The 26,469-nt window shown below is 33.8% G+C and overlaps 1 protein-coding gene across 1 annotated transcript in view; it reads left to right on the top strand.

The window, feature by feature from the left end:
- LOC105618554 (microtubule-associated protein futsch) overlaps positions 1-26,469 on the top strand; it is a 168,106-nt gene that overhangs the window by 112,739 nt on the left and 28,898 nt on the right. Inside the window, 1 exon segment of the mRNA XM_012200089.1 lies at positions 25,468-25,594. Within this exon segment, the coding sequence (XP_012055479.1) occupies positions 25,468-25,594 (127 nt within the window).

Raw genomic sequence — 26,469 nt, forward strand, 5'->3', positions numbered from 1 at the left:
AGTTAAGTTAACGTTACGTTTACGTTTAAGTTTAAGTTTAAATTTTAAATTTAATTAACTTAACTTACGTTAAGTAAGTAAGTAAACTATATATATATATAGTATATATATATATATATATATATATATATATATATATATATATATACATACATATATATATATAGATGGCAGTTATGCCTCTCCGAGGTCGTTCAAGGTCGAACTGGTGAGTCTCTCTAGCATTTGATAAATGATAATTGCTATTGTATCGTGAAGTAATCTCGGCGTTATCAGATTATGCCTGCATCTTGTCAATAGTAATAGTCAGTCCGTAATTTACCATTTTTAAAAGTTTTATCATGATATCAAAATGATAACAGTGTGATTAATGGCGCGAAAATTATGCTGACGAATCACAAGGACATATATATATATATATATATATGCCTTGTGATATGCGTGTGTGTGTATATATATATATATATATATATATACACATATAGAAAATTAGTATGATCGGATATAAGCTCTTTTCACAGTGTGTTTAGGCAAATTTCTCCTTTCATCTATATTTCTCGTAAGGTAAACACTCAAGAGTTTCATGAAAACATTGACCACTATCAGGAACATCGTTTCGTTGAAAGTCCGAAGTTCCGATTTAGTTTCATGTCGAACTTTACACAGTACAACTACTCTCTGTACCGAAAGAGCCAACAAAGTACAGACACTGCGGTGAATTCTCTCGTTCCGGAATGGCGAAACGCTCTTTCTGCAAATCATCCGAGTCGAGAATACGCTCGTCGAGAGAAACACGAGTCTCTATTGGTATAAGTATTCACATATATATGATCGCGCATAACTTATAACTTTTCACTTTCTATTTATCTTCGTTTAGTAATTTCCTCTCGTTCTTTGCATTATATTACAAATCTCTCTGTACTATTTTACGACTTTGTTATGATAATCAACGTTATATAATCTTAAAGCATACTTTGAATAACTCGTCTACTCTCTTTGTTGTTTTAATTGTAACTTTCGAGCTTCGCGAAATCAAAATAGAATTCCATTCATTCTTTTTTCTCTCTGTTGCCATCCATCGGAAAAAGTAATATAACGATAGAGCGACGATTACGTTAGTTCGCAAAACACTCTGTTTCAGTCCTCGTATCTCTGATATTCGAAAGCGCATGCGATACGATTGTTTTATCCTGTATCAATATTCCCAATCGTGCGTTCTTAAAAAACATCGAGTTTATTTTCTTTCGTTGAGGGAAAACATTCCATTTCCAGTCTTTCGTTACATTAATTTTCACAAATGTTTACTAAACATGCGCGTTCCAATATTATCACAATACATGATAAGTTCCTGCATTTATGTGAGTTCGTCCTGACGCGAGAAAAATATTGAAAGTTCGTCCTGACTCACTATGGTATACATTTCGTTTCACGCATGATGCGCATGAAATATCATTTGATCCCTCTTTAATATTCGATAAACAACAAGAATAAAATCGTTACCTGCGTATTATGCATGAAACGGAACGCACCTTAAAATCAATTGTTATGGATAATGTTAAAGATTTGTTGTATATAATTTGTTTTCAAACAAGTTAACCTGTTTAGGGTACGCACTTTTAAAATAAACACCTATGTCAAAGATCGAATAATGATAATTTTTACAGAGACACAGCTGAATGGAAAGTATTGCACAAAGTTATTTTGGGTAGAGTTTAGGTTTTTTAATTACTCGTTGTACGCTACCTGAATATTCGTAACTAAAATATCCCGGTGATCAATAACATGATCAATAACAAAAACAGTTTCTAATTTCTATGAAATCTGAAAAGTGAGTGACGATTTATTATTTCGACTTTGAATAGGTAAGATCCTTTAAAATCCTGAAGACAGCATCTCAGGTATATTTCTTTAAAATCTTGTCCTGGAAAAGGAAAATAAAAGTTAGGACTTAACGGTCTTAATGCTATAAGTCTTAAGCTGTCTATAAGTCTTAAAATTTATCATTTTTACATTCTTCTATCTCATGTGGTTAGGTTTAGCCTAATAATATAAAAATTGTTCTTTTTTATCTATAATTAATCTCTAAATGTTTTGTAGTGAATAATTTTTAATATTACTACTCATAATTAAAAAACACAATTTTTACATCATCATCAAGTGAGGTTAAATCTATAAAATAAACCACAAATTAATCACATATTGAAAAACCGAGCTGTAAGGTCTTTATAATATAATAAATTTAATTACAACATAATATACTAGTAAAAGATGTAACTACAAAATTTAAAAAAATTTAGGGCGTTTTCACATCTCGCCTACTCTTTAAAATCATTAAAGTAAAATCTAATTTTAAAGAGTGAAAAATCTCATTCTTAAAAATTGATAATTGAATCATTTTTTCAACACTGGCTCATAGTTGTCACTCTTTAGAATTAGACTCCACTCCAAACGTTTTAGAGCGTACCAACTTGCATATCTTTGAATCTACTTAAAAATTTGAAACAATTTCAGAATATTTTAATTCGTGCTTTTAATATTTATTGTTTAAAATTACAAATCTTCCTAAGTAAATATCGAATTCCGAAGAACTTCCAAAGAATCTATCATCGAAGTTAAGATCAGATATACTGGACAGTCGTTGCGGTCAGTTTTCCTTCTCGGTTTACAACTCGCGTCTCACCAAGTCTCTGTCTCTCTCTCTCTCCTCTCCTCTCCTCCCTTCCTTCTCTTCCCCGTTTCTCTTGAGAGCCAGCGCTGAATCACAACCGCAAATATCCTCCTCTCCGGTAACTTGCTCCACCGGCTCTCCCGGCTCTTCGAGCTTCCACGAAGACGGGCGCCGAGGAAAAACGACAGAGGACGAACCGGCCGCCGAGAAAAGAGAGCAGCGGTAAAAGAGACGGTGCAACGCGCATTTGGCCACGGCGGAGGCGGAGAGAAACAGTTCCTCACCATATAGTTTGCAATGGCGATGCTGCTCCGCCGAGGCCACGATCTAGGTCAATAGAGAGCTCGGGTTTCTCTCTTCTCGGCGACGATTCAGCGCGCTCTGTATTGGGATCGCAGACTGCAAATTGTGTCTACACAGGCCATCCGCGTATCTCCTGGGCGGTGCTGAGCCAGTCGTGATATATTTGTTATGACTGTTACAACTTAAAATCATATCCTATTATAAAGATCGTTAAAGACGATAATTGTTATTTAATCGTATCGTTAAAAAATTATAGAGATTTTATATTGTTTTTATTTATAATACGAAAAAAAATGTTAATTTCTTAATGAATATTTTTAATTTATTGTAATTGAATCAATAATAATAATTATTTTTGATATAAATGTACATGTACTTGTGCAACATAGTTAAATAGCATGTAGGCGTAGGTTAAAAAGAAGCGAAGAAATCATAATCATTATATATAATATGAGCTACATAAATTATGCGTCATCTAAATAGATTTGCGTAGGCAGAATTTAAATTTTAATGTGCATAGCGTTACAAATAATTAGCATGCATTAGCATACTAAACTGAGTTGCTTTGAAATAGCATATCAAAGCATATCAAAAATATAAATTAAGAAACATATTTTAACGATGATCAAACAAACAAAGAAATTCGTGTATCACGACGTATATGAAAGTAAAATAGAATTTTAACGTTATATAAATATGAGAGATGCAAGCTATGAGATTTAAAAATATTCATTTTAAACAATGAAACAAATACGTACGTATTCTTTACATTGCATGTAAAAAAACGCCTTATATCAAAATATATATTATATTTAAATTTTTTTAAATATTTTATGTAGAATAGAAAAAAATAATATGTTCAATGAATCTTGTTCGTGTTAATTTTAAGAATCATCGATACGTGTATGTTTGATAACGCGTTGGATTATTCTCGATTGTTCAAAGTGCGCGAACTTCGCAAGAGTACAACGAGCAGCGATCATTTCTTTAAAAATGCTTGTTGCGCAACGCACGATTAAAGACTGATACATGTACATAAATAAATAGCGGATTCACCGTGATATGCAAAACCTATCATGATAGAGGAAGTTGTTTGCGGTAGATAAAAACGACCAGACAATACTAATTCAACTGCTTCTAATAATTACTGCAGTAATAAACATTTTTGAGAAATACAATCTTCTTCACTGTAAACCGAGAAGTTAATGCTAATAAACGTACATAAAGAAACGTTTACGTATTTCTCAATCGTTTGATATTTATTAATGTAAATAAGCGTTGAGGGAGGAAGTTGTTATTGTGCGAAAGCAAAAACGTAACGATTCGAACAACCATTCGCTTTAATCACATTTAATTACGTATACGTCACATTACACATGGGACAGCTACGCAAGTTGAAGCATGTCGCGCGATCGTGCGATTAACCGCTTTTAATTTCCTTATAATCTCGCTGCAATCCGATAATTACATTCCATGTTGCTTCCGTAGCGCGTGTTAATTCATTCTTGTTATCGAGCGCGTGACTTCAGTTCTGAAGGTCGATGTATCGCGTTGAAGTATCTCGAGTGAAGTGATTACGTATACTCTGTGTCCTTAGTCTCTTTCCTTTTCTTTCTTTTTCTTTTCTTTTTTTTCGCTGTAGATTACTCGCATTCCGCATTTACGCTTTCTCAGAAAAAATCTGTAATGTTGAAGCGGTTGTTCACAACTTTATCTTATCGGTTACACGCAGCATACGTTATCAACGACGACAGTCTGACCGTATCGTTATCACCGTTTGTCACCGCCTCTCTTCGCGTCTCTCTCTCTCTCTCTCTCTCTCTCTCTCTCTCTCTCTCTCTTTATCCTCACTTTTTTCTGCGCCCTTTGCATCTGCAAATGTCGCTGCTATCGGTGAATGAAATTGCAGGAACAGTCAAGAAATCGCGCCGATTGCAATGCATTTATAAGCATTCAATTAGAAAATTCAATCTATTAAGATTTTTTTCTCTGTCTATTAAGAAATTTGATACGATTTATATACGATAATTATACGATAAAATATATATCTTATATTATCAATGTAGAAGAAGAAATATATCCAAAGAAGAAATATATCCACAATTTCGAGAATATATAAGGAATTAATGCGTTAGCTGATGTTGAGTTTACATTCAAATACAATCATCGTTCATCGATCACCGATCGATCATTCCATCCAATTAAGAGTGATCATTGTGACTACATGCCGTAAACGTGATAAATATCTGCGTCTAAACCAGTGGCGTGACATTGCGTGACTCACCTACAGTGTTCAACGTTCGTTTTGTCTCTGTCAATTGACCAAAGATAAAATACGACATGAGTTTGTTATTTTTGTATTTTCAAAGAACTCTGTTTTTGAATGTTTTATACATCTCTACTTGCGTCAGTTTCAAGATAACATGACAAATCGAGACACAGATATTTGTAGTCGACATTTTTCCATTAAGCTGATGTTTTCGTTCCGCTGATTTATTAGAATAACTTTAAGTTATCTTTTGAAAATAATTTTTTACATACATATATTTTTTTATTAAAATACATTGTGATGATGGTTAATTGTTTACACCTAGAATTACTATATCAAAATTTTCAAAATCACAATCAACAAATAAAAAATTTCGCTTGCAATTTCGGACACATATAAAAATGCGTGCAGATTAGTAAAATTAGTCAGAACAATTAACGAATAATTATTTCATATCTAATTGTTTATAAATTGACCGATCAAAGTCAAAATTATCTTCCTCACATTTAACTATGATTGATCAGTTTTTTACAGTTCACATTTTACTGCATTTATTATAAATCAGGACTAATGCAAAATAGCGCGGGGGGAGTCAAAGTAAAATATTTAGAAAATTCCCTGAAAATCTTGGAAACCCAAAAAAAGAAGAAGGACAGATGGCAATTATCTGCATCATGAATTCTCACGTCAATAATCGTGCAGTAACGGATTGAAGAAAATCAGCTCTGCTGTATACGTTTATTATTTGTCTCGCTCGGTATTGATTAACTGGCGATTTCCCGGCCTCGGACAAAGGAATCGTACAATTTACAATGTAGCCAAAACGGCGGCTGCGAGTTAACGTTGGATCGCGCGGAATTCGTGGAAGAAGATGGAAGAGGATACGCTCCTCGAAGTTGGCTCCGGTCCCAGCTGGCTCCGGACGTGTAAACGGGGGCGAAGTAATCTCATACTCGGGATATCGTTCGCGGGAACGGGAGAAAGGGGCATTTATTATCTGCTCCGACGGTGTGTCTCCTTAATCATTTTCACCCCACTTCGATTGAACTCATATATACTATATGCTTTAGGTAAACAAATTTGTGCAATCTGAAAAATGTTTCCGATCTCTCTTTAATGCCTTTTCATGATCAATAGAAGGTTATATTAAATAACTATCATTTGTTTTCTATAATATTGTATTATAAAATTTAAAGTAGTAGCTTAATAAATTTTGATGCATTCGTAGAAACGCTATTAGCGCTACTTAGGTCATTTTATCTTCATTATTTATTAGACGTAAAACAAGTTTAGAATGACATAAATAGCGCTAATAGCATTTCCCCGAATGCATCTAATAATTTAACGAATTTAATGTAAAATAATATTTTAATAATAATATATTAAATTATTAAAGTAACTCGATTAAAATAACACAATTAACAGAATTATGGCAAGTTGAATAATAATAATACCTCATCTCTGAAAAGTCGATGTAACTTCTACACGTCGTAGTTGCAACAATGTTGTATAATTTTCGCTTTTATCAATCACTCGAACATGCTAAAAAGATATTCATTTGCGTAGAAATCTCATTTTACGTGCCAAAACAGCTGCGCGAACAAAACCGTGACGCAATCGACGAATGTAAAATTCATGAAAATCATCAATATTAATATGTAAATGCTCCTTAATTTGCCAATCTTTCTGTCCTCGTAATATTTGTATTGTTCGTATTTTTATAGATAGCGTGTTATATTTCAAATGTTTAGTGCATCAACTGCATGTTTACGTCACTCACGTCCTTGAAAGCAAATGATCTATAAATCCCGCGCGTGAATTCTTTCGCGTCGTGGAATTATTTTCGACGGACACTTTCGTTATTCGGGTCACAGCCTCTGTGAAAACTCGCGCCGGGTGGAGAGGAAGCCACATCGGCTTATCGACGACCTCGGGTTCATCTTGTGAAAGATCGTTTACCCTCGAGAGCGAGAAACGACTTGTTAGCGAGAAGTGCAGTTTTATCCGCGAGACTTATCGATTTTTATTTTAAATTCTGTCCTGCACGCAGTTTATTTCGGAACGTGCGCGCGATAATCGCTATTTTGAGAACTGCGATATACATACATCGACGTATTCGTGCTACGGTCAACAAGAATGTACGAAGGGAATCGCCACGTGAATCTAATGAAATTCTTCAATTAGAAACGCTAAATTTTTCTTCCCTAATATTGCGACATGTTTTTGTATAATAGTTACATTAATTTTATATTAGATAATATAATAATTTTATTAGATTTAATTTGATAGTAAATTTAATTCGGAGATGATAAGATAAGTCTCACTTAACTCTGCACTTTTGAAAATTTTTCTTAGAATTTAGGAAGGTATCCAAACTTTTTTCTCATACGGCCTTTAAAACTTTTGTGAAGATACATTGAGGCAATTCTAAAAGGAACGTTCATCAACCCACTTTTCTTTTTCGACTATTCTGCAGTGCAGGTCTCGTCTATTTCGACCGAGTATATCTATCTTCGTGTGTAGTTCTTTTGCAAGTGATCTTGTGGCCAAATGAGCCGCAAAAGTAATAAAGAATTTATCCACGTCGTCTCCGTTGGAGGTGAATCTTAATTTGCGGACATTCTGCTTGCCAAATGTCTCATTTGCATTTAATGTAAATGGTATCATTTTTGAAAATAACCTGCAATAATTTTGTATTCGCATATTAAAACTCTAGTATATATATATATAACTAACTTGATTCCAAAAGTATCGTCAAGAGTTTTATAAACTCGTACACGATATTTTCGCGTATGGTAATTGCTTGATAAAATAAGCAAATTAGCGTTTTAAACGTTTTATATAATTATTTTAATAATTCAAAAATAAATTTATTTTCGTATCTATATTTAACTAAATTTTTAGATACCACAGAAAAATCATTCTTTCCAAAAATTACTCTGTGTACATTTATTGTTTTATTATATTAAGCGCAGATAATGCAGTCTTTAATAATTGATATATGTGCTCGACTAAAGTGACAATGTTTGCTTAGTAATGAAATTATTAGCTATTTTTTTACGCAACTGTCTGTGGAATATCCTGTTTGTGTAGTAAGATTATCATTTCACAACAGAGTGAATCTTTTTTTCTTGAAGCGATAATTCTGTCGGTCGTGAGAATTCTCTCGTGCGATTTGCCGAATGAGACTGTCCTACTTGCACAATCACTTTTCCGCGCGTCTTTATCGCTGACGTTGTTTTTCTAACGTGTAGTGATTTAATCCGATTTACGCGCTACAAATTCTCAGTAAATTCCTCTTGGAATCGTAAACAATTCAAATGAAAGCTTACTTTCCGCATTGGTAAAGAGAATAACAGGCAGAGATAAACATTCATACACAACGATGCTATACCTGTCTCGACCAGCCGGTTAGCCAACTAGCCAATTAATTTTCCTGCGCGTTTCCACACGAAAAAAAAATTATTGCCTCGTTACCCCTGTCTGTTCAGACTGTTGCAATTTCTCGCATAATACATTCCGTTCTACGATTGGACCATCGCCAGTGCATGTTTACGGAAATCTCAACGGCGCGGGTGGGTGATAAAGGGGTGGATCGCGCGAATGAAAGACTAAGTTTATTCGCAATCGCCTCGGGAAGACAAAAGGCAAGAATTACGGATCTGGATTCACGCGAGTTATAATTGGCGATTTGTTTATTGAAACGCGATATAGCAGACGTGACGATCGGCGTGGAGGAGAAAGGAACGCGTTCGCGAAAAGTGGAAAATTGCAGAAATTTTCTGCCTTTCAGCATGGAAAATACTATTTTGCTAAAGTATCTAAAGTATTTTAAATGAAATCAAAATTTTTGAAGGGCCACGAGCCAGAAATAAAATAAAGAAAATATATTATAAAATTATTAATATGAAAATATAACACAACAAACGTTTCGACACCGATCGGATCATTCTCAATGTTGATAAAAAAAATTTTTATAAATGTTAAATTATTAAACGGAAACATACACACACACACACACACAATATATATAAATTATCTATCACTTAATATATGTGTAATATAATGTAAATACGTGTTACTTAAAGTATTTTAGATAGATACAGATCTGATCAGATTACAGATCTGAAAATAATTTTGTTGGACCAAATAATTCTATATATAGGATGTTCAAACTGATTGCTATTCTGACAGCATTTCTTATGCTTCTTACAAAATTATTTTTGTTGGTATGGATGGTCTAACAAAATTATTTTCAGGTCTATATCTAGCTGAATTTTTAGATACTTCAGCAAAATCGTCTTTTCTGTGTGACTATAAGTTTATCGGTTAATCGTCCATTAACGTCATGATGTTTTTTTTCTCTTACGGTGACAACGAGCGCGATAATCGGCGCAAATTTTGTTCGTTTCGTATTTGGGTTATCGGGCCTTACGACATCCGCCGCTCCATTAGGATAACACAATTATTGGATTTCGATAATGCAGCGCTCTTTCTCTCTCTTTTTCTGTTCATCATAAATACGATGATCCATGTGTTGCAATACAGCTCGATAACAACCGTAACGAATTTACGCGTTTGTTTAATCCTTTTCACATATGTTATACAACTAGTAGTAAGATTTATTTCCAATTTCTCATACATTTTTTATAACAGAAATGTAATAAATTCCGTCTCTCGTGAACAATTATTTTAACAAATATTAAAAAATAAATATTCGTATTTTTTCATTTTTAAATAATAACATATTTCGATAACATTTAATTTATAATATTGTAACATTATTTTGAAGATATTAAAAGTATTATAAATATTTTTTATTTAGATATATTAAATATTTTTCTTTTATTAATAAGCCGTCCCATTCTCAATCACTTTCGAACACATCATGACTTGCAATTCTCAGATTATAACCATTAGACTGGCTAACTTCCTTCTTAAAGCGAGCGTCTGAAAACCGCGCGTAAAAAGCAACATCGTTCCAGCGAAATTCTATATCTCGACTTACGACATTCATTCCCCGAGAGAATTACATCGGCGAGGCGAACGATTTTTTTTTTACCGATTTTTACCTAGGCTCCGGCATTAGTGCGTCGGAGGAATTGGCTTCCCGGAAGCCATGCTCGTTCCGCGCGGTTTCGTAAAGCCAACTGACTTAGAAGCGTGATCCGACTATTTTTAAAGCCCCGACCCCTCGTGTCGCCTCCCCCTATCGTCGGTTGCCAGAGCGAGTGCAAGTAAGCTCGCCTGTAATTTCCGTCATGTAATTTCCGAAGGAGTTCGGTAACCTGGCCGGCAGTTTGTCGTTCCCTTGATCTTTACTCGCACCGCGGGTGATTTACCGCCTCACCGTCGCCTGTGCTTTCTCACCGCTAATTATATTTCAAGTGGCGAGAAGAATATGTATATATTGCAAGGGTGAATATCCATCTCTCTCTGTCTACGTTTTTAAAATTTTCATTTTTGATTATTCACATTGATTTTATTTATTTCAAAATTATCGAAAACGAGAACGACGTAATTATTTTCCGCGATTTTTTAAATATTTAAATATCTCTTTGAATAAATCACTATATTAATGATATTCGATTTTCCACAGTTTTTATCTGTATTTATTTTAGAAATGTTGAAAGTTAATTAATGAAATGCTTGTTTTTAACGATTATTCTTCAATGATTTATCTTCTAAAAATTTTTATTGAAGAGAAGATTATAATGAACTCTTGTTTATTCACAATTTATGATAACCTATTTGCATCACAAGTTCCACAAATACTGTAATTTTATTATAAAATGAAGGTATTCTTGTTTTAAAAATGATTATTTTGCTGGCTTATTATGCTCTATAAATTTAATTGAAACGTGGTTACTGTTAATAAAAATGGTTTATTTATTTGCGAAAATCTCTTTCAATTACATATTCCAGGAATATCGAAATTTTATAAATAATTTAGAAAATAAAGATTTGCTGTTTTATTATAAATGATTTTCTGACTTTTTATATTATTTTTTTATTTTCGTTAACAGAATATTACAATAAATAAATTTACAATTTATAAATATCCTTTTTCCAAGTTTTTGATAATATTTTAAAAATGCATGACTATGCATTTCGCATTTCATTATACATTGCGTGATTTGTAGGATATGCATCATTATATTGAAATGTGTAGCCTTTTTTATACGAGTTTTTCTTCGAGTTTCTCTTCAAGTCTATATTTTGTCACCTTTGTTAACAGAAAAAAAATAGCGGATCGTGCATTGTATTAACCTTTAGGTGTCTTAAGATTGATCTTCTCTTCAAGAATGTCCGATTTCGCCTTGCAAGGATGTTTCAAATTTAAAATTTTACTGCTTACAATCTTATTAAAACTCGAAGTCTTGAATTATCTTTAGGTCATAGACATTTCTGAACAATACTACTTTCAGCAGTGATATTCTGCAAATAAGAACGCAGAATGTGATAAGTAAATCACATCAAACGATGTGATTTAATATGATATGATATAATGAGTACAAAAAATATTCGTACAGGAAAAATTTTTATAAAAAAACTTATATTTGTAGAAAATAGATATTAATTAATATTAGCGCTTTAAACAATGAACACGTTCTGGCCTAATATAAACAAAAAAGAGCTTCTTTTGTAATCCTGATTGAGAAGCTAAATTTCTTGCGACTGTACGAATATTTTGTATATTTTGTGTTCGAATAATACAATTTTTTATTTTTACTTTTTAAAATAATATATTTTTATTACACATTTTTTTAGATTAAATAATTTTGAGATATATAGTCCATTTTATTTTCTTTTTCTAAATAAATTGCTAATTAATGTTTGTTTTTTTTTTTAATATCTTTCGATATTTCTGTACCAATACTTTTTGTATTCATTATGTTATAAACCGTGATGCATATGTCAATATTTTACATTTTTTCAAATCAAGGTAAAACTTTCTATCTCCTCTATAATATGATCGCGAGAATTTTTAATTTATCAAACATCTTTGTTCGCGCAAATAACGATAACAGGTTAATTGGATTCCACTTTGGATTTTACTTTGGATAACCGGAGGCTATAGACCTTTCTGTATTAATTCGTGTTTCTCTTCTTAATCGAAATATCGATAAATACCCTGAATGCGGAACACAGAAGTTCTCAGCAGGCACGCGGCACCGATTATACGATTTGAATTCCCCCTTTGCTATCGTGCCATTATTCTGGTTGTCCCGAAAAGCACCCTCGGATCGATCGACCATATCAACCCTCGGAAACCGCCCTCGCGCGAGCGTTTCGTGCCTGGGTTTCCCCTCACGGATTTATTGATCGCCCCGCTCCTCCCCCCCCCTCCACCCCTCTGCTTTCCGCTTCGATGCGAGCGACGTGTTCCATACATACGAACGCATAGATCCCTCTTGGTCTTTGTAATATAAACGCTGTCGTTCATTTCCCGGCCTTTCTTCTGTACGCCGTGTCGTTCGAACGATCGTAAAACATTATTTCCCGACGTGAAACTTCCTCGGACCCGGATTAAATCGACGGAGAATCCTCTTTCTCGTCTCTCGACTCTAGGTAGGCTGCGTAAATAATTTTCGAGCGAGCCAGCTGCGGCAACTTACAAGGGACATTCACCGCGCAGTAGTCATTATTTCATGCGCGCAGTTCTTACTGTAGAATTGTAAACAATAAGAGACACATGTTTCGCTTTTCTGAAACATTTTAAACTTGGCAAGATTGAATCTTGATTTTTAAATAGTCGGAGAGATTATATCTTTTACTCATCAACAGTAGTACTTCTAATAAAGTCGTAATATATTTTCTCTGCCAATAACTTTAATTTTAATTCTTCCGTCAGTAATACGGGTCTTCGAGCAATTTTTTTTAATGTTCCGGATTATATAAAAATCTGAAAAGATTCTAATATACTCGTTAAAGATTTAACAACGAGATTTTATTATTACAGAACTCGAATTATATTTTACTTATCTACTTCTTACTTCTTAAATCTTAGATTTAAACTTAGCTACCCAAATTTGTAATCAAAATATGATTCTTTATTCTTTATTCTTTATTCCAATTACCGGCAGAGCATTTAGTTTGTATAAAGCAGTTTAATATTCTGAAATTAGGTCAGACATTATCGTCATACAATGTCATACATCATCAAATTCACAATACGAATTATTAAAGATTAATGAATAAATATCTCATAATCTAAGCTATGATTTATTATCGAAAATTATAATAGAGTGGTCTAATACAAAGAGAATAGAAATACTCGAGTATTTCACGATAGTGAAAGAAAGTCACAGAAAGAAGGTCTCCCTCTCTGTCAGGGAAATCAAGATCGTTGTTAAATCGACGGCGAAGGATTTTTATGCGCCAACAGCTGCTCTCTTCTAAATTCGACGCCGAGGCCGCCCGCGACTTTGTTCGCGATTCGCGAATGTTGCAACGCGCCTTACGATATACACGTCACGTTGTAATATTCACACCGAGCAGTCTCGTTCTCGTTCGAATGCTCCGGCCGAAAATAGAGCGCGGCGGGCCGGAGAGGCGCGCTTTGGCAGGCCTCGCTTTCTGCACGAGCAATTTTGCAGACGTCGAGCACGCGTCGAAGCTTGACCGTTGATTTCGCGTATAGACTCCGTCTGCGTCTCGCATGGAATGAGGATTCCAGTTTGGTGACTCGTGACTGACACGCGCGTTCGGCACTGAAACTCTGAGAAATTTATATAAAGACGTAGATGTGATTAATTCGAACTGCATTCTTGATAATGTGAGCGATTAAGCGATCAAGAGATGTGGATATTATATAAATGATACTGACTGTCAAAGGGGTCGCATAATTTCCGGATGTCATATCTTATCGAAGTTTATAGATGTTTAAAATAACGTATTTAATGTATGTTTAATATTAATTCTTCGAGATTATCTCTGAAAAAAAGAAATGGTATTCAAGAAGCTACATTGAGGAAAAAAAATTGCCGTTTAAAAAAAATATTATATATAATTGATTCAACTAAATGTCACGGACTGTCCAGCAAATATTTGTTAATTCAAACAAATAACATGTTTTAAATTACAAAATTTTGTTAATTTAAATATATAAATATTTGAACTAAACAATCATTACGAACTAAACGCATTTAGTCAAGTTAAACAACTTTTTTTTTTCTCAGTGTAATAGTGACATAACGAAATGCATGAGTAATCGCAGAATAATAAATAGGAAAAATTATAAAAAAATTAATAGTCAAGGGTTAAGAATAATATTGCGTAATATCTAGCTTTAAGATAACAACAGGAAATGCTCGTCTCACTTGAGATATTGCAATTCGGCGTTTTGCGTTTGCTCGTGTTGCGAACGACAGTCAAATATAGAACCATTTATCGGTGTCGACGTAAATGTATGTCGAAATGTTATTCGCGACGGATATTAACACGAGGCAAGTTGCACGAGTAATGCAGTATAGCCAGCAGGTGCTCGCATTTCGACGGGCAGGAAGGAGAGCCAAGAGGGGAAATAGTTATAAGGTTAGTGACATTTACCGGGAGAGCAACCTCTCGCCTGTGGGCTTCTCTATAGACTGCCATAATCGCGGCCGACAGTTCGCGGAACTAGTTTCGCAAATGCGTCGCGCATTTGACACAGTTCATTCAGTGTGGCAGTCGGTCGGCGAAACAAAAGTTTCGCTCTCATTAACTCGGAATCTGCTGCCTCCTCTAAACGGGTCAGTCGGTAATTTTTTATTTAGAAGAAGCGGAGCACCAAGGATACCTAAATTGCTTGGATGTTTGTACGTATTTAGGTCTATTTTCTGCAGCTGAGCTTAGTATACAATTTTAAAACTTAAAATGACATATATGTTTGATATTTAGCGAAAGCGAGAGAGTTCTAGTGCAGTCTAACGAATAAAAACAGATTTTATTCGTTGTTCATAATCTGTCTCAGAGATTTTGCTGAGCATCTAAAAATTTAGATAGATTTGAAAATAATTTTGTTAGACTATTCAAAATTACGTGGCATGGCAAAAAGTTCGATGAATGTTATATAAGAAAATAAACACCACTTAATATATGTATAAATAACCTTTATTGTTCTTCGAAATAATCCCTCCGTAGAGACAAATGTCATACGATTCTTAAATCAGCATTGCATTACCATTTTAAATTACTTGCGCTCTCCTTAATTCTCTCTCGATCTTGCTCTTGCAGATCTTTTTTGTTTCTTAAATAAAAAAGATGATGAAAGGAACTTGATTTACAAACATTTTAGATATTCAAAATCGTGTGACAACAAGATTTCAAGCGATATCCAAAGATTTTTTTCATAAATTTTTTTACAAAGTTTTGGCAAGCTGTACGAATTTTGTGAATTATGTATAAAGATTATTTTGAAGGACAATAAAAGTCCATTTTTATGTTATAATTAAGTAGTGTTTACTTTCTCATATATTCACCAAACTTTATTGCCACGCCATATATGTAAGCCACTCAAACTAGTTCCTAGAATGTCAAAACATTTTAGAATATGGCTTATACTTGAGATTCCTACATTATTATTTTAATGATCCAATAAAATTATTTTTATCTATATGTTAATATTTATGTTAAGATTCTAAGATACTTTGGCAAAAATCTTTCTATATTTTCTTTATTTTCTTTTCTATTATTTATATCTGCGAACAATATAATACTTAGAAATTGACTGTACATCGTATACATCTTATGTATTTTGCTCTTTATTTTTAGCTATGCCATCTTTCTACGATTTTACAATTTTTCCTCGTATGCTCGAGGAGGTAACTCAGAATGAATAAACCTGTTTATTTTCTCGTTGGCGCGCCGCGACGGGTTGCCTTCGTTGAAATTACAATCGTGCAAATGTCATCGTACTTCCTTTCGTATGCGTCTCATTTCTGGGTTATGCGTATCAATAAGACCACGAAAATGAAAGTTGCGCGAACATTAATCTTTTTAGAGTAGAGACAAAAAAGTTTGCGAAAAGACGAAATGAATTTTTGCTTCCATTTGTGATTGTTACTAAATGTCGTTCATTCGTTTATCAAAAAAAAATGTAAAAAAATGTAATACTCAAGCTAATATTTGATATCAGTATTGATACAAATCATGATATTTGATATCATGATATTTGATATTACTATTGATATAAAGTCATTTACTATGATATGAAGTTATTTTTGAAAGCATCACGTATTCCATTAATGTATCTGTGTAGATTTCAATTTAAAGAAGAATGAGGAGTCATAATCAAATTGCAGTGTCTTCCATGAGCGTCATTACTCAAATACACTTTCTCCACCTATATCATAACCGAGGCTAATGATCCAGAAATGGATAGATCATCTTTGGCCAAGGCCGCTCGCTTTTCGTTACTCAATCACCACCGAGCTTTCCCCGAGAACTCTCGACCGCGCGATTATTTTACGGTGCGACCGTTGTGATTTACGATCCTCTCAAGTCGACGTAATGCAAATGCGTGATAAATCACCGGCGAGCGATCGTGTATTGTTCCCACGAGCGTGAACGGCGCGAGACGCCATGTCTACGTGGTCATTTCTGCGTCACCCGATAGACGTTGCTGTTGCGCCGAGGCGTATCTCTTGGCATGATATACCCAGGCTATCTAAATGATGCATTGGCCATGCAAACATATACGCACGAGGAAAATGTACGTGTGATTGTGTGCAATGCACACGCGTGAAACTCGTTCCGTCTCGTTCGCGCTCCCCGCTTTTTCCTCCCGTTCATATCTTTCTTTTTCTTTTTTTTTTTTCTTTCTTTCTCCCTCGCATTCGTCAGTTTCCGTCTGCGTGGAATTACGTCACGTAGAAATCACGGTAATCACGCGGCGGGTGCAGAAAGCGTAGGAATGCAAGCGTTAATTTGCCGCGCGATACGATATAAAGCAATATACGGCGCAACGGGACGCATCGCGACGAGTGGAGGACGACTAACGAGTTTTTTTCCGCGAGTGCGTTTTGTATGGTTTTTACACACCCCTCTCGTCCTGGAAATGACAGGCGCCTGTCTCATTCTTTGAAAGTATCCCTGGTTCTTTCCAGCGCATTTTTTCAATGTATCGTTGCTATATAACTCCTCCTCGAACACGTTTTAGAGAAACTGATTCTATAGAGACCGAGATTCCAAACAAGATATAAAAGTCGAACGTACATGCCATTTTATAATGGCAGAAAAGTTAGAAAAGGAATTTTCGAATAACCGCTGACCAAGAAAGACATTAGAATTTTTTTATTGCCGCGTCAAGATTTTAAATCAAGATCTTTACAATTCTCCTTTTGTGTCAGCTTTACGATCATCCCGAAATTCAGGTAACGCTCTGCTGGATTTGTGGTGGAGAATGCTTACCACACAACCTGTCTTCGTTAATGGGTACAAAAAGTAGGTCACCACGTCGCTCCGAGGATTGATTCTCCGACGAAAGATTATTTTTTCGGACGATCGTTATTGTGGCTGATTGAACGTTCGTGATTCCATATTCATTGCTCCATTACCTTGGTGCATGAGATCTGCGACTGGCTGACCTCGGTCTGTACGAAAAATCATTTATCTTCGACGAAGGAAAATCTAATGCCGATTAAGTCACGAGCATGCGCTTATCAGCCGTAATCGTATCGTGAGCAATCGAAATCATTCCTCTTCGCATTACGTAACGCGAAGTTTGTACTCCGACAGTTTATGTGTGTCTTCGCACACATAAAAAAATATTATTTCTTGAAAAGTGATTACTCAATTTACTTCCTTTTTATTAAGTAATCTTTAATAAGGTTATCTTTAATAAAAAAAAAAAAGAATATTTTCTTGATAATCTTGAAATGTATTTATTAAATTTTAAAAAGATTCATTTTTTGTACTCAAAGAATTAATTTTCTTTTAATGAATTTTTTTATGTGTATTGAACTAGGTTTTTATTTATCGTCTTATTCATAATGTATCAGTCGCACGCTCGAAATGGCCGACGAAAGATCGAAAATCGTCTCGATAAAGGTCGTAGGCTCTATTTTTACATATCCATTGAATTTACCTTGTAAATTGTCTAGCGTTTTATACAACTCCACGTGTCGCTTGTTTCTTCGTTTAAATTTACATCACGAGACAAAAGTTTATACCCGTGCATATGCACACGTTATGCTACTTTCTGCGCGTCTCTTTACTTCGATTATGTTGAAGCCAGTAAAGTCTTCGAAGATTTTTTATAAATTATATAAACTATTTAATTAAATTATATAAAGAAATGTTTCGATTTATTATTAACTATATTCTGTTTGAAATTATATACATAGAAAAATCAATAAGTTTTTCTTGGTAAGTTTTTCTTTCATGGCAAGTAAATTAATTTAAAAAAAAAACTTTAACATCTACTTTTTTAAAATTTTGATTTACAAAAAAAGCGATGTAATACACACATACATATATATTTTATTTGATTAATAAGTTTTTATTCGATTGAATATCTAGCATTATCACGGTCAATAGCGAAATCAGGTTAGGCATGCCCGATCATCATTCTAGATCACGTTCGTAGTTCGTATATATCCGTTATGCTCGAAATATATTGCGAAACGCGGCACGAAACGATTTAGTGATCGTGGAGGGAAAATTAACGCTGGTTTTCTTCTCGAATGCGTTCACCTCGCACGATGGAATAAAGAAACATGCAAACAAGGACAGAGAGCTTCATGTCGAAGGAATACCGAGATTAGCAAACATTCTTCGGAACTGTGCTTGTTTCAAAATCGCGAAGTCATAAAATGCCGCGCGACGGAGAATCTTGAGTAACGAAGTATTTATTTCCGAATATATACGAAACACCTCGTTACGGCAGGTGGGAATACTGAATGTAATTTTAATCGGCGGAGTGAATTGCTGAAACAAGCGGAGCGGTAAGTCACGCGAAAGTATACGTACTACTATATAACATATTACTATATAGTATTACATACTACTATATAATGAAATTATATTATAAAACCACCGATGAAACAAAAATCGTCAACTTTGATTAGAAAATGATTAACAATTATGTAAGTAAAATTTAGACCGATAAGAATAAGTCAAATAAAAAAAAGAATTCTATTTTTTGCTCAAAGCGACTCTTGATTTTTAATAAGAATTACATTAAATTACATTCTTTGCGATTTTTACTACGCGATTGGTTCTTGACCGCATTAGAATTTGGTTCAAAGATCTAGGAGATTGAAGGCGACACGCGAGAAATTCTCGTCTTGTAAAATTTATGAGACTCTCATAGATTCTATCAACAACATAATCGAACCTTTGCCTAAGGCGAGAGTGAAATAATTAGTTACTGTAATCGATAAATGATGATACGCGGCGATTATATTTTTTCGTTTCCCCGATTAATCTCTTTGTGGTCGATAATTAATCCCATAATCGAATGCCGCTGTGTTAAAGCGCGACGCGACAATACACGTTGCGATTTACGCAACCGTATATTTATTATTCAAATTACGATCTTGCGCCAAGGTGATTCGCCATGGATTTGTTTCGTGCGTAGTCCTTGAGATTTCCTCGAACGGATTAACAATGGGAGTTGTAGCCGTTGTTACGTTTTTAAATATACATCTGGCGATCCCATCACGCTCGTAAATATTCCGCACGATTTGATCAGTGATCGCTTCCACGAAACTCGGCGAAATTTCTGTTTTTCCAATACGTTATACGGGGAATAATCCTCACCAATGTAAAACATCGCGCAAAAACGCATTTATTTTGGCTGAGCTATGTAAAAAAAGTATCGGAGTCGTTATTATTTGTTCGCTCGGTAACGCGAGACTTTCGCTATCGCTCAGAATACAGTTGACTTTAGGTCATGATTTCTTAATACTTACGCGTAGAAATAATATACTTGCCACGCGTGTGTATCTATGCTAACAGTGCTATTTTCTCTATTTTACGCATATTTATAAGCTTATGCAAATCATCAATATTGTTCATTAATTCTCGAAGAGAGAAAGGGACAAACAGAGTCAACTTTGAAGGTACATCCATTATTTTCAGAATATTTTCAAATTAACCAGCTTTTAGAAATTGAAAAAGTTTATAAGTCTTACTTATAGTTGATATCCTGGAGAAAGAACCGTTCAATGTCTCGTTACGTTTTAATTTCTACACTGATTTTTTATTCACAGAATATTTTCTTTTTCATTTCGTCGCTTCAAAGTCGCTATTTCATCACTTCACGAAATATAATCGAGTATTTATAATTCATATGCTGATATTCACACTTAAAATACATCTTACACTAAAGTTTCAAGAGAAAATAGCTAACCCCAATGACGACGTGATGTCCAACGAAGATCCGCCTCACTGATAAATACCCTTAATCGCCGCCTATTCAGCGAAAGAACGAGCTCATCATTCTATAATCTATTTATCTCATACCACTCTATTTATCTCATTCGCGATCCTACGGACTTTCGAGGTTACTACATTGATATGAAAAGTATCCACGTGTCAGTCGCGCAAGGCCTAATGCGAGATACGAAAGAAAAAGATTAGTTATTAGGGATATGTTGTTTTGTTTCATGAAAGAATTGATTTATTGTTACTTCTAAACACGAGCATTTATTTGCTAGTTGTTTCTTCAACTGATATTACCGTTAAAAGTTTAATGTCAATTTTTTTTTAGAAAGTCAGTATACCTCTGTTCGTTCCATTTCTGAAAACTAAACATTGGAAATTGGAGACTAACAGATATGTGGAGAATGTAGACAAAAATAAAATATAGAGGTAGGAAAAAAGCAGGTACAAGAAATTCTTTTCTCGATGCAGATTCTAGAAATGTTCTAGTATTCTGTTCTATTGTATAGTATTTTCTTTCTGTTATATAATGTCCAAATGTTTTTTATTCTACTGTCCAAAAACTGTCTTTTTCGAATTAAGAAAACAATTTCAAATAATTATAAATAATTATTTTCTTTTTTTAAAGCTTGTTCTTGAATGATAATCAATAAACTAACTTGTCATACTGGGATTTTTACTTAAGATTTAAAACTGATGTATTTTTTCAATGAAGAATAACAAATCAGTATCCCAGACAGTTTTACCGATTTTCTTTACGGAGAAAAACTAATACATCAATTGCTTTTTTTGATCCATTTTCAGACATTCTTTTAGGTATTTTTTCCAAGGAATTTAGAAAAATTCCTTGCTTCGATCTTGAATTTACTCTGTTTTTATTCTGACAGAGAAGATGAAAGCAAATTTATTATACGATGTCTAGAATCTGGATTTATTTTGTGCAGAAAGCTAACATTGTAACTGTACTGATCTTTATACGTAAAAATGTGACTAACATATTTGTTATTGATTACGATATTATAATAACGATATTATATAACGACGAAATTATAGCTTTTCTAATCTGAAATTTTTATTAGATATCTTAAGATTCGAAGAGTAGTTTTGTAATGATACTTCTGTGATATCCTGTATATTATGATATGACTTTGGAGTATCGTGGCATCGTAATGACACATTTTATCTTCTAAGAATGCATGCACTTCTTTGAGTGCGGATCTTCTGGAAGTGCCTCGCCTTCATTTCTTCCTGCTTCGACAGCCACTCTCGCTGCTGAGTTGCATTATGTTGCGCGCATTATGTACATCGTCCTCGTCGTGCAATTTCGAAGAGGTCGGATGCATACACACTCGAATACGAATACTAACGGAATCTTGCTTTTCAATGACGCTCTTATACTCGAAGTCTTATCGTTTATATTGAATTTCAAAAATGTGCTCGTCTTTGTGAACCATCTTTTCGATATTAATATTGAACTTTAATATTAATTTCATGCTAATTATCTCTACGAATTCAACATTTTGCAATTGAAATTATCTGACAATGAATGATAACATTTAATTTTTAATTATCATTTTCATTGTTTAGAAGTGTTCCGTCTTTAATATGAAATAACATGTAAATAGACGTTGAAAAGTTGTAAAAAAAGGTTGTAAAATAAAAATAAAGTTTAAATTTATAGAGAGAGGGGGGGGGGATAAAAAGTTAAGAATACATTCTTGATTCACAGTTTAAATATGCCACGTATTTATTCGATGATTGTATTATTATAATGTATTTAGGCTGACGATAAAAAAAAGAACTTTATTTATCAGGTTAATTTTAGCAGAAAGAGAGAATTATTAGTTTAAAGTTAGTTACCACAAGAATTGTTAAAAGCATTCTATTTTTCTGACAAAAATTAAGTCACAGTATGATCCGCTAGACTTCAAGGTAGTCTGGTTCAATTAAGTCAATCAAGTCAAGTCACTTCAAAACCGACGACCTATGCTATTTGTAGATATCCGTGACCTCGAAAAAATTTCACGACACTAGATAATGAAGTTTACATTGTGCGAGCGAGCAAGGATTAATAACGCGATTGCGCGTAATTGCGTTTCGGCGTCGCGATATTAAATATGATGCAGTCAGCAAAAGGCGAATATAGATAAGTCTCTACGTTTACACAACTGCGATAACATGCGCTCTTAAATACATTTTAACAAGCGATTTCGCAAATGTCGAAGTGCAAACGTGAAATGAATTGCACATGTTACATCTATGACGCGTTCTTTGAAGATGAATGACTAGAGGAATGAAAAAAGTATGACTTCGAAATTTGTAGTATTATTATTTGCTTTATTATATAAATATTTTATTACATCTTGTACAAGAAAGCTATATTATAGCATTACCTTACTATTATTATACGCACTTACAAAAGGAATGAGTAATCTATCTTTAGGTTAAGATCAAGTAGCTTGAGAATATACATTAGAAAATACCTGTTTGGTTATTTTCTGTCTGACTTTTTGTAACGCAATAATGCGCAATGTTTCTTTAAAAGTCATTTAGTTATTCTTAGAAACACATAGTCTTGTCGGTCGCGTAATGTTTTATTTGTATAAAATACAAAACATAATTTTATATCTTCAACAATGAACTGACAGATCACACAGTGTCACTACTTTAAACATTGCTCTCATATTTTTATTACACACTTAATGAGTTACACACCAGCTTTTATCTGTCCGGTATTTTAATCGACCTTACAGATACGACTAATAGTATCGGTCAAGCATTCAAAACAGTTTCCGTCATCAGTCAGATGTTATCGTTTCCATTTCTCGTCTGGAGATCATATACCTGCGTGTACGTCAATAGCGGTTTTTTCAGGACGGTGTGCCAGAGTGCACCGCACTCGCGCGCGCTAAGATAAAAGGGACAAGAGAAAGAGTGGCACGAGAGAACAGAAGTGAGGGAGAAGGATAGAGAGAAGTGAAGATACGCGCGGACGTATTTATCGCGCGCGTGCATTGTAAGGTCCGCCGACCGAGCGTGCAGATAAACACGCGCGTTGCGCACGTAACAGTATAAATAACTTGCGCAAGCGTTAATGAATGCTCTTATCTTACCCCCGCTCTTCTCTGCCCCTTGAAGAGTCGCGAGATAGATATACTAGCCAGACGCTGCGTTTTATTATCTCCGTCGATGCGCATTGCGTTTATGCGGGATGAGCGAATTTCTTGCTTGCGCGAGAAGGCAAAGAGATAAAAGTTACGCATATCCTAGAGCGAGTTCTGTGAAAGACGGTGCGCGAATAACATAAATAAAACGTTGTAGATAAACGCTAGGATGATATGATAACAATAAGTGTATAATGTCAGTTTTTGCGCATAATTATTAGTGGCATAGAACATATCTCTTATTTCTACATTTAGACAAAAAGATATAATGATGGCAATTATAAAAGACTATGTAAGTTTTATATGTAGAATCAATATCTACACACATATACACACATATAAAAAAATAAGATACATAACTAGACAAGTTTTACATTAAAATTAAAACACACACACACACACACATACACACACACAGATATATATAATGGTACGATTTTATTAATTTAGTTAAAATATAAAATAGTTTATTTTGTAGTTATTGCAAGTATAAAATTGTTTATTCAACTGTATTAATTCTTACATATAAAACTTGTATAATTACTACCACAATGTTTTTCTCTAAATGTAATATGAACTTATAAAATCAGAATAAATTGTGCGTAAATTGATTAAATTTTATGTAAATTACTCTTATAAATTGTCTTCATTGTGTAAAAGTTCGAGAAACGATATATGTAGAGGACTGTGAAAATCTATGTCTCGTAAAGTGTAAAAAGAAAACGCGACTGTAACTGGAGAACGCAGAGATCCGACAATTGATTTTGCCTCGAGTAACGGTAACAGCTGACAGAGCTCGTTGCCCCTGGGGAGACGGGGAATCGCAGCCCCCGTATTTCTCTTTTCCCCTCGCGTTACGCCATTTGCGATTTCCGCCGAGCTTTGCGAACGGAGGCCGTAGGGCAGAGATAAATCGATAAAGAACGCGAATGCGGGGGAGCATGAGAGCGACCGTGGAGGAGTTCCTTTATAGCCATATAAATTACGCGCGTATAAATTATGTCTATCGTTCAAGCATCGTTACAGAGCACATTGTATAAAGACGTTCGCGCTTCTGACGTTAGTCTTCTCTTTTGAAGATATTAAAATAAAAATACATCCAGTGGAACGATTAATTAATCGAAATGACTAATTTCTATCTATAAACAAAGAAGAGATGGAGAAAATTTAATTAACCAAGACGTCCATTTGTAAAACTTATTACAGTAAAAAGTAATTATAAATAGCTGTATATTTTTATTGACTTGTAACTAAGAATTAATTATTATGTACACGTCATAGCTAAGATTACGAACCGTTAAAGCTATCTAACTTAATACCATTAGAAATTTACACAAAAAAATTAAACTTTAATAAATATCTGAATAATTCTAAATATTTACTAATTGTAAACATATATTTATTTAATACGAAAGCATAAATTTTATTTAAACTATCATTTTTTATTGAGTAAATATTTATTTATTGTAAGTAGATATTTACTTAGTACTATTCAAAGAAATATGTATTAAGATTTAGTAAATTTTTTTCAGTATATTAAATAAAGTTGCATTTGTAGAATGCCATTCGTCTTTTAATTGTTAAATCCGTTCTTAATCGTCAATGACTTTGTAAGCCGCGAGCCAATTTGTATGCACCGATTCACATAATAATTGCGCATATAAACTGAATTTTCGTTTGCTTGTTTGTTACAGGGAACGTCGTGAAGTGGAAGCACGCGAGATGGAGAAGGTCAAAATGGAACAGGAAAGGCTTGAGAAACAAAGGGCCGAACAGGCGGTTCATAAGCACTTTGCGGAATCATTTAGGCTGGCACAAAAGGTATATCATTCTTTACCCGTTTCATTTTTACCTGACACATTCCTTCGTATCTTACCTCTGAGATGCATTAGGTTTATTTTGTTTTCGATCTGTTTACGATTTCTTATTTTAATGTTTTTCTTTCCGATTGATTCAGAAGTTAAAGAACTTGAACCATTTGGACTGTAAATAAGGAGACAATTTTATCAATTGCTAAGAGTGTTAAAAAGAAAAAAAATAGCTTAAGTCATAAGGCACAGATATAATATTAACAGATATATTATTTACTAAACTTTTTACTAAATAAAAAGTAGTCATTTTATTAGAGATAAAAGCGATCTTTTGATGATATAAATATTTGCATTCGTGCACAGAAAGCTTTTATCTATAGTATCCGGAAGTATTCGGATTCTATAATTTTTGATAGCTAATTAGCTAGTTAATTATCTATCTTATCTTATTATTCTTCTTATTTTCGAGACTGAAGGCAGCATTTCTCGTTCTAATAACGTCTAATAAGTTGATAACAAGAAAGTTTTAATTTTTTTTCGAGGAAGGCTGTACTTTGTGATAAAATCGTTATTTCACAGTCTTATATCTATATAAATGGAGAAATGAGGTTCGTTGCAAAGAAATTTGATTTGAACAAAAATTTTCAAAGAAATCACGAAAATTCGACAAGGAATGTTATTCATTAATCATATTATTAATGAGTAAAAATTGTAAGAAAATTAAAAAGATTTAGCTTTGCTTTCTTCTTCTTCTTCTTCTTCTTCTTTTCTTTTTTTTTTTTTTTTTTTTAGAAAAAATTCCTAGAATAAGTAAATTAAAAATTAAACGAAAAACAAAAAGAAAGAAAATACGACCCTAAATTAAAAAGTTTAGTTTTTTACGTT

The sequence above is a fragment of the Atta cephalotes genome (genome assembly GCF_000143395.1).
Source record: "Atta cephalotes unplaced genomic scaffold scaffold00001, whole genome shotgun sequence".
NCBI lineage: Eukaryota > Metazoa > Arthropoda > Insecta > Hymenoptera > Formicidae > Atta > Atta cephalotes.